At 52.6% G+C, this 11,682-nt stretch overlaps 1 protein-coding gene across 1 annotated transcript; it reads right to left on the bottom strand.

Moving 5' to 3' along the window:
- Nucleotides 1-338: 338 nt before the first annotated feature.
- GP5 (glycoprotein V platelet) lies at nucleotides 339-11,208 on the bottom strand. The gene has a single exon (XM_089330829.1). It carries the CDS (start codon nucleotides 7,399-7,401, stop codon nucleotides 5,959-5,961), a length of 1,443 nt encoding a protein of 480 aa, XP_089186955.1. The 5' UTR covers nucleotides 7,402-11,208; the 3' UTR covers nucleotides 339-5,958.
- Between the last annotated feature and the right edge of the window lie 474 nt (nucleotides 11,209-11,682).

Raw genomic sequence — 11,682 nt, 5'->3', positions numbered from 1 at the left:
GCTCTGCCCTCCAGCACTGTGAGCTAAATAACCTCTCTTCTTTACCAAGTTCCCAGCCTTGGGGATCTCGTTACTGCCACAGCAAGTGGACGAAGGGGCGCAGCCAGCAGGGGTCTGCGTTCTTGGTCCGGCCAGTGCCAGGAGCGGGGTGTTTGGGAGCAGATCCTCCAACCTCAGCCAACAGTCTCATGAAACCTCCTGGGAGGCCTGGGCAGACCCCCCAGCTGAGCTCCCAGACCACTGACTCGGAAACTCTGATTCAGGGCAACTGCTAGGCACCGATGGAGCCTAATACACCAAGACTCGCACATAGGCAATCCAACAGGCCACGATGGGTTTTCTGAGTTCTACAACACAGTCGAGGGAAGATCATCTTAACTTTAATAAACCACTCCAGAGAGCACATCCCCACCCACACAGTGAAGCTGTATAATTTGGATAACAAAACCAGTTGAGGATAGTAATTTTTAAAAATTTACAAACACATCTCACTAGTGGACAGATGTTAAATGTCATAAATAAGATATTAGCAAATTAAATCAGCAATATACGTTTTAAATGCATGGCTAGACTTGTTTACTGAAAGAAGACAAAAATAAACTTAACTTCTCAAAATCTGTGTATGTATTCATCATTTTAACATATTGAAGGAAAAAACATGTAAACATCTCAATAAGTAAGATACAAGTTGATAAAATTTAACATCTACTCATGATTTGAAGACATACTTTAAAAATTAGGACTAGAAAAGTCACATTTGTTGACAAAACGTTAGAGGGATTCCATTTGCAATCAGATGGATCATTTCATTTATTTTCATTTTCTTAAGTTGAAATGCAGACACAGAAAGAGAGAAAGACAGAGATCGGCCATCCGCTGATTCACTCCCCGATGGCTGCAACAGCTGGAGCTGGGCCAGGCTGAAGTTCCTGGCTCCACCTGCTGCCATGCAGGATGTGTATTGCCAGGAAGCTGGCTCAGAAACGGGGCATCTGGGATCCGGGTATCCCAGGTTGCGATTCAAGCTGTCCCACCAAAAGCTGCCCCTTTTCTTTTTTATTTATTGATTTTCAAATTTTAATTTATTTATTTATTTATTTTGACAGGCAGAGTGGACAGTGAGAGAGACAGAGAGAAAGGTCTTCCTTTGCCGTTGGTTCACCCTCCAATGGCCGCTGCGGCCGGCACGCTGCGGCCGGCACACCACGCTGATCCAATGGCAGGAGCCAGGTGCTTCTCCTGGTCTCCCATGGGGTGCAGGGCCCAAGCACTTGGGCCATCCTCCACTGCACTCCCTGGCCACAGCAGAGAGCCGGCCTGGAAGAGGGGCAACCGGGACAGAATCCGGCACCCTGACCGGGACTAGAACCCGGTGTTCTGGTGCCCCAGCACCGGCTCAAATTTTATTTGAAAGGCAGAGACCAAGAGACAGGGTGGTTTTAAGCTTGCTTACCATCACCCTTTCTATTCAATGTCATATTGGAGGCTTTAACATAGTAAGAAAATAAAAATAATGCTTATAAGATTTTAATAGGAAAAAGTAAACTATTACAAATATTGCCAAATATATTTATAAAAAGCAAATCATATTCCTATATATGGGTAATAATAATTAGAAATTGTGATTCTTCAAATAAATATCATCTATCATAGCAACAAATAAGGGTGAAGACACCCAGGAACCAATCTAGCAAACCCTGTGCAAGATTTATATGACAACAATTCTGCAACATGAAGAGATTTGAAAAGACCTAAATAACAGTAAAGGTGGATCATGTTCAATGGCAAGAACATTAAATATCATAAAAAATGCAAATTCTTCCCCAAATCAGCTAATAAACTCATGGCAAATCCTGTCAAAATCCCAGCAGGGTTTCCCAGTGGAGTTTGTCCTGCTGACCATAAAATGTGAATAGAATTGCAAAGGCTAAAAATAGAAAAAAGAACAAGCTGGTCCTACACCAAAAATTCTAAAAGCTGCAGCAAGGAAGATTATGAGTGTAGAGACCAGTGGTTAGGCCAAGAGACTAGTGATCTAGGCTGCAGCACTCAGAGACCAAACCGCACACATACAGGAACTTGATAAATGACAGCAGGGAAAGACAATGTCTGATCCAGGATCTGGGACAACAGGATACACAGCTGGAAAAAAATACAGCTGGCTCTCTACCTTACACAAAAACACGGTCCATGCAGGTTTTCATTTTTACTTTTTATTTGAAAGTCAGAGTTACACAGAGAGAGGAGAGACAGAGAGAGAGAGGTCTTCCATCCACTGGTTCACTGCAGATGGCTGCAACCATTGGAGCTGCCCTGATCTGAAGCCAGGAGCCAGGAGCTCCCTCCAGATCTCCCACACGGGTGCAGGGGCCCAAGGACTCAGGCCATCTTCTATTGCTTTCCCAGGCCATAGCAGAGAGCTGGATCGGAAGTGGAGCAGCTGGGACTAAAACCCACGCGGGCACTGCAGGCAGTGGCTTTACCCACTAGGCCACAGTGCTGGGCCCCCATGCAGTTTTAGACCTAACTGTGAAAAGCAAAACTTACAGAAGAAAACACAAAAGTCTACAGTACAAACTGTAAAGTTATGTTGCTGAACTTGACTAGATTAAAAAGAAAACTCCTGTTTTCAACAAAAGGCTGCATAGACCGAGTAAAATCAGACTGGACAGGATAGTTGCCAGCTGTATCGCTCGCTTACAGAAGATCAGTGTCCAGAATGTGCAAAGAATACCTCAAATATGTAAACACTTTCTCAAAGCCAACAAGAAGACAAAATTGTTCCCTTATAAATTGGTCAATGTATACACATAATTTTCAAGAAAAAAAGCCTAAATTTCATTAAACATTTAAAAACAGGATCGACTTCAACACTTACCAAGGACATATAAAGCAGCAATGAGGTACCATGGCATCCCTAACAGATTGACATTATCAAGAGTTAAGGGGTGGGGGTTGGTGCAGCAGTCCCACTGCTTAGGACACCTGTATTTGGTGTTAGTGTACCTGGGTTCAAGTCCTGGCTCCACTTCCAGTCTGGCTTCCTGTTAATGCACCCTGGGAGACAGCAGACAATGGCTCAAGTGCTTGAGCCCCTGCCACTAATATGGGAGACCCAGATGGAGTTCCAGACTCCTGGCTCTGGCTGCAGCTTGCATTTGGGGCATGAATGGAAGATCTTTCTATCTCTCTGCCTTTCAAACAAAATGAGAGTCAAGTTTAAAAAAAGATTTAAAAGGTAGGGAGGATGCAGAAAATGGGGACTAAAAAGAAAAAAATTACTGGGGATAAGTGTCCATAAACAAAAGAACAAATAAATGATGGCATAGGCAGTCAATAGAATATTATACAGAATATTCTGTCTAGAATATTGTATATAAAATAAGTGAACTAGAGCCAAATGCATCAGGTGGATAAATCTCAAAAGGTTCTTAGCTCAGAAAAACAGAGAAGGCCATGTGCAGAACAGTACGGCTTATATCAAATCTGGAAGCCTGCAAAGCACTACTTGAGCTTGTTCGGGGCTGTGGACACATGCAGTAGGGGTATAAAATCGTGCATAGGGATGCAAAACACCAAATCGATCGTCATTAACCTCTAAGGAGAGGAGGGGCATAGACTCAGGGAAAAGCTATTCAAGCTTAAAGCCTTCAACTTTATCCGCTGTATATTATACTGTTAAAACAAAAAACCTGACGCACACCAGCAGAGGAGGAGTTTATAAAGCTGGCTGAGGCGTATGGATTTGTCCTCCACAAGGTTCTGAAAGTTTGAAGAGGGCCCGAGCTCGGCAGAGATGTCACCGTTGGAAGGGACGCGGAAAGGCGGGTGCCACAGGAGTGTGTATGTCGTAGTCACTGCTTGTCGGGCTGCTGACCACTTGGTCGCTGCAGGAGGCCCACGTGCACAGGCGCCCAGCAATGTGCCAGCACAGTGTGTCCCGGAAGATCTGTCCCAATAGCTCTGGAGCCCCACGGGGGCCAGCCACTACCTAACTACTTGACATGGATTATCTAATTCCATCCTGGCGACCAGGGTAAGAACCACTGTCACCCCCACTCTACAGGTGAGGGGGCAGGTGGCTGGCCTGAGAGCGCTGGTTACAGCTGGAGTCTGCAGCCCATCCAAAGAGCCTGGATTTTCGACTGGGTGTTTAGGCTATCAGTGAAGATGGCCAATTAGGATGCCCGGGTTCTGGGGCCGAGTGTCTGGCTGCAAGTCTTGGTTCTGGCTCCAATTCTAACTTCCTGCTAGTGCAGACCCCTGGGAGCAGTCATGCTGGCTCAAGTAACTGGTTTCCCAGATCCCAATTTCAGATCTGCCCAGTCCCAGCCATGCCGGGCATTTGAGGGTGAACCAGCAGATGGAGAACTCTGGTTCTCTGCCTCTTTCAAAAAAGAGAAAAAAGCCAGATTTGTGCTATAGGAAGTTTGAAAACTGGGAGCATTGGGAATAAAGACAAGAGCGGACAGTGGAGGCAGCACATACACAGACACCTTAAAGTAACACTCCAGAACGGAGGGTGACCAGGACCAAATGGAGGCGCTCATGGCAGGGAAAGCTTTAGTCTGCTGGGCAATCAGGGAGGGCTTCCCCAGGAGGCAACGTTCGAACCTGGCTGTGAAGGGGAAGTGCAGCCACAAATGCCAGGCTCCGGCTCTCTCTGCTCCACATGCAGGTGGTGTTGCTGGGAGGGTCTACTGTGCTGGCCAGCGAGGACAGAGCCTGCCCACACAGAGCTAGGACCGCCCACAGGTGAAGACAGACTGATGGGGCTGCCATCTCAACGTTGAGTTTGCTCTGACCTTTATACGCTGAGAAGAAAAATCAACTCTAAGCTCTTTTTAGTAAACAAGATGCCAGTAACAATTGCTCACCCTGTAGTAATAGGAGCTAACATTTATTGAGCATTTACTGTATGCAGGTCACCAGGCTAAGACATTATTGGCTGTACTGCCTTGACTTCTTACAACCACTCTGTGAGGCTTACTGCTTCTCAGGGGTGAGGAAGCCAAGGCTTAGAGAGCGAGAGAACGGGTGACAGGGTCTCGCCCAAAGTCCTATGCGATCACTTAGGTGCTGGGGCTGGCACCCGTGGTTGCCATTGCCCTGCGCTCACCAGCACACACACCCAACTGAAGCGACAAGGTTTACTGCTCTCAATGGCAAGAGTAAATGAGAACGGGCTACGAGCCTAATCAACCAGAGACCAGGCTTCCCGCCACATCCAGGAGCACCTGCCACACGTCAGGTGCTTCATACGTGCGTGTGAATGAGGTGCACGGAACTCCAGGCAACCAGAACCAGGGTCCAAGTGGGGTCTCGGGGGGGTGGGGGGGCACACTGCGCAGCTGCAGGGGCCGGCCAGCCCCACCCTGCCTGTCCTCTCCTCCCTCCACCCCTCTCCTCACCCTCACCCTGGGCTGGCAGGGCCTCCCCGCTGGGGCTGAGCTCAGGGGGGCGCTCTCCTCACCTGCCCCCTCCTCACCCCCAGGCCTGTGACAGAGGAAGTCTCTGGTGGAAATACTCCCTAAAAAGATGGAGCCCCTAGCAAAGACAGCCGCCATGTGAGGAAGCTGTGGCAAGGGCAAGAGCTGGAAGAGTTCTCCTCCCACACAGGCAGGTAAGGAGCCCCAAGCATGCCCCTCCCCCCAGGAACAGCCACAGCAGTAGGATCCCAGGGATTCCTTGTATCCGGTCCCCGCTGACACAGGGGTTTCCCGGACACCTGCTGTGGCCGTGTCCACAAACGGGAGAGGCCCCTCTCCCACAGACATCAGACCCGACACGCAACACGCAATCCACGCCCAGGAGTGTGCAGGACAGGGGAGGCAGGTGAATATGAGCGATCGAGGAGGAAGAAGAGGAGGAGGAGATGGAAAAAAAAAGGAGGGGAAGGGGGAAGGGAGAAGAAGAAACGCAGGGGAGGAGGAAGGCGAGGAGGAGAGCAGTGTCTCACTAAGGTGCGCCCACGGACTCAAGCGCGCTCTCTCTGATTAACTTTCGAAAGAGCCTGCCGATTTTAATCATAGCAAACACAATGATGCCGGTTATTACTGCCTGAGTGGTCAGAAGCAGAACATAAAGACCCCAGAACAGCTTGTGGTCTGGACGTCCGTCGACGACTACCGGCTGGGCCCACGGCCCGGCCTCCGAGCTGTTGGGCTGCAGAGCAGGGGTCGCGGGGGCTTCGGAGAAGTTGTCAGTGAGAGCCAGCTCGCCGGTGCACGGCGGGTCGCCCTCAGGCAGTTCCCAGAGCACCAGGTCCGCGTACTGCCCGGAGCCGTGGCACCGCGGCGGCTCGGCCTGGCCCGCCAGGTCCGCCAGGCCCCGGTGCTGCCGCAGCCACCGCAGGAAGGGTCGCAGGCCGCAGTCGCAGCGCCAGGGGTTGCGCCCTAGTAGGACCTCCGTCAGCCGCGGCAGGCCCTCAAACACGTCGCCAGGCAGGGTCTGCAGCTCGTTGTGGTGGAGCTGCACCTCCTGCAGGCTGCTGAGGTTGCGGAAGAGCGCGCGCGGCAGGGCCCGCAGCCGGTTGCGGCGGAGCGACAGGTGGCGCAGGTGGCCGAGGCCGCGCAGCAAGCCGTCGGGCAGCGAGCTCAGCAGCTGGCTGTGCGTCACGCCCAGCACCTGCAGGCCGCTCAGGTTGCGGAAGGCGGCTTGCGGCAGGGTGCGCAGCCGCGTGCGGTTCAGCCAGAGCTCCCGCAGGCCAGCCATCTCTCCGAAGAGCGTCCCGGGCAGCTCGGCCAGCGGGTTCTCGAAGAGGGTGAGCAGCGTCAAGCGGTGCACGCGGAGAAACAGCGAGGAGGGCAGAAACTCCAGGCGGTTTCTCGCCAGCGTGAGGGAGCTCAGGTTCTGCAGGCTGTCGAAGGCCCCGGGGGGGACGGAGAGGATGCGGTTGTTGTGGAGGTGCAGCTCCCGCAGGGCGCCCAGGCCGTCCAGGAGCCCCGGGTCCAGACACACGAGCCGGTTCGAGTGCAGCATGAGTTTCTGGAGCTTCGCCTGCGCCACGAGCAGGCCGGCGGGCACCTGGGTCAAGTTGTTGGCCGACAGGTCCAACACCTCCAGGTTGCTCAGGTTTCTGAAGAGGCCCTCGGGGAGGGAGGCGAGCTGGTTGTGGTTCAGGAAGAGCTCCTGCAGGCTGCCCAGGGTCCGGAACGTGTTCTGGTCAATGCTCTGCAGCTCGTTGTGGTCCAGGAACAGCTGTTCCAGGAGCAGCAGTGAGTCCAGGAGCGCGGCGGGCAGCTGAGGGATCGCGTTGCTCGACAGCCGCAGGGTTTTCAGTCGGCCCAGGTCGCTGAAGGTGCCGGGGGCCACGGCGGAAATGTGGCTGTCGGAGAGCATCAGGCGCTGCAGGACCGTCATGCCTCGGAAGCTGTCGTTCTGCAAGGCGCCGGCGCCCATGTGGTAGAACAGGAGGTGCGTGAGGTTGGAGGGCAGTCCCAAGGCGGCGATGCGTGACACCTCGCCCCCGACGCAGCGCGCCGCGTCGCGGAAGTAGCACTGGCAGGTCCGGGGGCAGGGCAGGGACTGCGCGTGCAGGAGCCCCAGCGCTGCCCACAGCAGCGTGGGCCGGAGCAGCACTGGAAAGGCAACAGTGGGGGCTGCGGTCAGCACGCGAGGGCACTGGTGCTCTCCGCTCACACCCTACCACTCGGCAGCCTCCAGGCGGGACTCCCGACCTGGGCGCCCACCCCCTGCTCCTCCGCGGTGCACCTCTCCCTGCCTGGTGCCAGGACAGCCATTCTACACGCCGCTCCCACTCTTTCCTTTTCCTAATGGGCTAACTCCCTCTGTAAAGCAGCCACAAAAACTCGTGTGCAAGCCACAGACAGCCAGTCCTGGGAAACCTCTCCGGCGACAGCGTCGTCCTCGGAGCTGGGCCTCCTGTGGAAGCTTTCTAACTCGCCAGGGCTGGCCGCAGCCAGCAGCACGAAGGGACCGGCCGTCTGCAGCCCGGTTCTCACAGCCTCGCCATTCTGCAGGGTCGAGTTACCCTACTGACATAATGTACACCTCCGAGCGAGGAAAAGCCGCCAAGCCGATGCTCTCTGCCCTGCGTGGTCTCATTGCTTTATGTGTGCATCATTTAGCGCTGACAGCAACCTCGGCAGGCATTGCCACCATCCTCCTCAGCCCTGGGATGAAGACGCTCAGGCCCAGAACGTCCTTTAATTAGGGTCCTGTGGTTAGGATTTGAGGGTGGTCATTCTGCCTTCGCCATAAATAAGGAGCTGCCATTTCCAAAATGTGTAAGAAACATCAACACACGAGGCATCGAATTGTCTATGAAATACGCACAATAAAACTTATCTGCCGAAGCACTGTTTCCCAAGTGAAGTCTGACACTTGTTTCTAGTACCCAATGTTCCTTCTTAGGCACACAGACGCAGCCTTCTCATTTCCCATACCAATTAAAAAAAATATTTGACGGGGCCAGCGCTGTGCATTGTAGGCTAAGCCTCCTCCGGTGGCGCCAGCATCCCATATAGGCGCTGGTTCGTGTCCAGGCTGCCCCTTTTCCGACCCAGCATCTCTGCTACAGCCTGGGAAAGCAGCAGAGGATGGCCCCAGCGCTTGGGCTGCTGCACCGGCTAGGGAGACCTAAAAGCTCCTGGCTTCGGATGCACCCAGCTCCGGCCGTTGGGACCATTTGGGGAGTGAACCAGTGGACAGAAGACCTCTCCGTCTCTCCCTCTCAAATAAATAAATAAAATCTTTAAAAAATATTTGGCCTTACCTGACATGGTTCTGCACCCCAATGCAACTGAGAAGCTGTAAGGCTTCCCTGTGACCCAGCGCTTCCCACAGGAAGAGGGAGGCACCCCTGCATCCTGAAGATAGAGCCGCGACCAGGACGCATGCCAGGGGCGGCCCCTATCTCGAAAGGCATAGTCGGGGTTTTGATGACAGTTATCTCCAAACTGAAAGACAGGCTGTATTTACCCTGCATCGTGCTGTGGAAGCTGACAGGCAGAGGGGGAGTTGTCCAGAAACCGCACAACCTGACCACCCCCGCCATGCTGGAAAAGTCGAGCGACACCATTGCTGCAGCCCCCTCGGCCACTTCTCATGACACACTGCACCCAAATGTCCACTCCATCCCCACCACCGTCTCCTTTCTCCTTCTAGGAACAAGGCCCAGGAGAGTGAGTTGCTCCACTGATTTTTCTTTTTCGGAATAAGGCCAGGACGCTCTCAAACATGTTGACACTGCCGAGTTGAAGGGGTTTCTATGCGTGTTCTCATCTGGCTGTCACACTGTTTTCCAACACGGCTGTGCCCACCCACAATGCCACCTGCCCTGCCCACACTTGGACCGACTGAGCACTTTAGTCATTCACACAAAACAACTACCCGAGCCTGGTTTTAGTCTTTCATTCCCGTGTTTAAGGACTACTCCATCTTTTCACAGCACTGAAGACCACCTGTGCATCATCTGAGAAACCTGGGTTTCCTTTTGCCATTTTCCATATGCAAAACACGCACAAGCTTTCCAAAGGTTTGTCGGAAATGGGATGAAGAGATCTATTTTGGTGCAAAAAAACTGAAATCCATTTTTTTTTACAATTTTTATGATTTATTTATCTGAAAGGTAGACAGAGGGCTGCCATCCACTGGTTCACTGCTGGCAATGGCCAGGGCTGGGCTGGGGGCAAAGCTAGGGGGTGGGAACTTGAGCCAGGTCTCTGGTGTGGGTGGCAGCAACCAACTATGTGGACCTAGGGTCTCCTAGGGTCTGCATTAGTGGGAAGCCAGAACTGCTAGGCTAAATGCCTACTCCTAATAAACATTTTCAATGAACTTTTTGAAGAGCCCACATACGCAGATTACATTTTCTGTACCAAAATAAGCATGTTTCACTTCATTTTCTACAATCGTTGTAAAATGTCCATGTACACCTTTAAAACAAACTACTAAAGACATTATACATTCTGGATACTGACTCCTTGGTAATAGAGGGGTTATGAATACATCTGTTGGCCGGTGCCGCGGCTCACTAGGCTAATCCTCCACCTAGCAGCGCTGGCACACCGGGTTCTAGTCCCGGTCAGGGCACCAGATTCTGTCCCGGTTGCACCTCTTCCAGGCCAGCTCTCTGCTGTGGCCAGGGAAGGCAGTGGAGGATGGCCCAAGTGCTTGGGCCCTGCACCCCATGGGAGACCAGAAGCACCTGGCTCCTGGCTTCGGATCAGCGCGGTGCGCCAGCCGCAGCGCGCCAGCCGTGGTGGCCACTGGAGGGTGAACCAACGGCAAAGGAAGACCTTTCTCTCTGTCTCTCTCTCACTGTCCACTCTGTAAAAAAGAAAAAAAAAAATCTGTTGTTTGTCTTCACTTTTTTGGGTGTCTTTTGGTCAAGAAGTCTTAATACAGGCAATGTTACCCATCTGTCTTTCATGAATTGCACTTTTTGCCTGTTAGAATAGATCTTCCTCTTCTCCCCAGAAGAATATTCCCAAGGCTCATGCTGCGGCAGAGTGGGTTAAACATGGCCTATAGAGTCAGCATGCCACGTGGGGGCCAGTTCGAGTCCCAGCTGCTCCACTTCTGATTCAGCTCCCTGCTAATGGCCTGGGAAAAGCAAGAAGATGGCTCAAGTGCTTGGGCCCCTGTACCATGGGAGACCTAGAAACAGCTCCAGGCATCAGCCTGGCCCAGTGCCGGCAGATGCGACCATTCGGGGAGTGAACCAAGGGATGGAAGCTCTCTCTCTCAGGGCTAGTGCTGTGGCACGGCGAGTTAAGGGTCAAAATGTTAGTAAATTATATATATTGGGTGCAGGGGCCAGTTGGTAAAGCTACTGCCTGCAGTGCCGGCATCCCATATGGGTGCCAGTTCAAGTCCTGGATGCTCCATTTCCAATCCAGCTCTCTGCTATGGCCTGGGAAAGCAGAAGATGGCCCAAGTCTTTGGGCCCCTGCTCCCGCATGGGAGACCCGGAAGAAGCTCCTGGCTTCAGATCGGTGCAACTCCAGCTGTTGCGGACAGTTGGGGAGTGAACCAGCAGATGAAAACCACTGTCTCTCTCTGCCTCTCCTCTCTCTGTGTAACTCTTTCAAATAAATAAAATAAATCTTTACATAGGGTGCCAGTGTTGTGGCACAGCAGGTAAAGCTGCCTTCTGCAATACTGGCATCCTGTATAAGCACCATTTTGAGTCCCAGCTGCTCCATTTTTTAAAAGATTTATTTATTTGAAAGGCAGAGTTACAGAAAGGCAGAGGCTGCAACAGCCAGAGCTGTGCCAATCAGAAGCCAGGAACTTCTTCCGAGTCTCCCATGTGGGTGCAGCGGCCCAAGCACTTGGGCCATCTTCTACTGCTTTCCCAGGTCATAGCAGAGAGCTGGATCAGAAGTGGAGCAGCTGGGACTCGAACTGGAGCCCGTATGGGATGCCGGCTCTGCACGGGGTGGCCTTACTCACTACGCCACAGTGCCAGGCCCTGCTCCACTTTCGATTTACCTCCCTGCTAACGCACTTGAGAAAGAAGCGGAGGATACTGCAAGTGCTTGGGTCCCTGCACCCACAAGGGAGACCTAGAATAAATTTCTGGCTTCTGGCTTCGGCCAGGCACAGTGCTGGTTGTTGTGGCCCTTTGGGGAGTGAACCAGTGGATGGAAGACTGCTCTTTACTCTGTCTCTCCCTGTGTGTAACGCTGCCTTTCAAATCAATGAATCTGCCTC

This window comes from Oryctolagus cuniculus, chromosome 4, assembly GCF_051225735.1.
Source record: "Oryctolagus cuniculus isolate XC-2025 breed Fujian yellow rabbit chromosome 4, ASM5122573v1, whole genome shotgun sequence".
NCBI classification, from domain to species: domain Eukaryota; kingdom Metazoa; phylum Chordata; class Mammalia; order Lagomorpha; family Leporidae; genus Oryctolagus; species Oryctolagus cuniculus.
Note: the sequence above shows the minus strand (reverse complement) of the source record. Positions and strands in the feature narration are given on the sequence as shown.

Excerpts from the sequence above, each read along its gene's own strand:
- GP5 (XM_089330829.1), bottom strand. The coding sequence starts at position 7,401 with ATGGGCGCCGGCGCCTTGCAGAACGACAGCTTCCGAGGCATGACGGTC.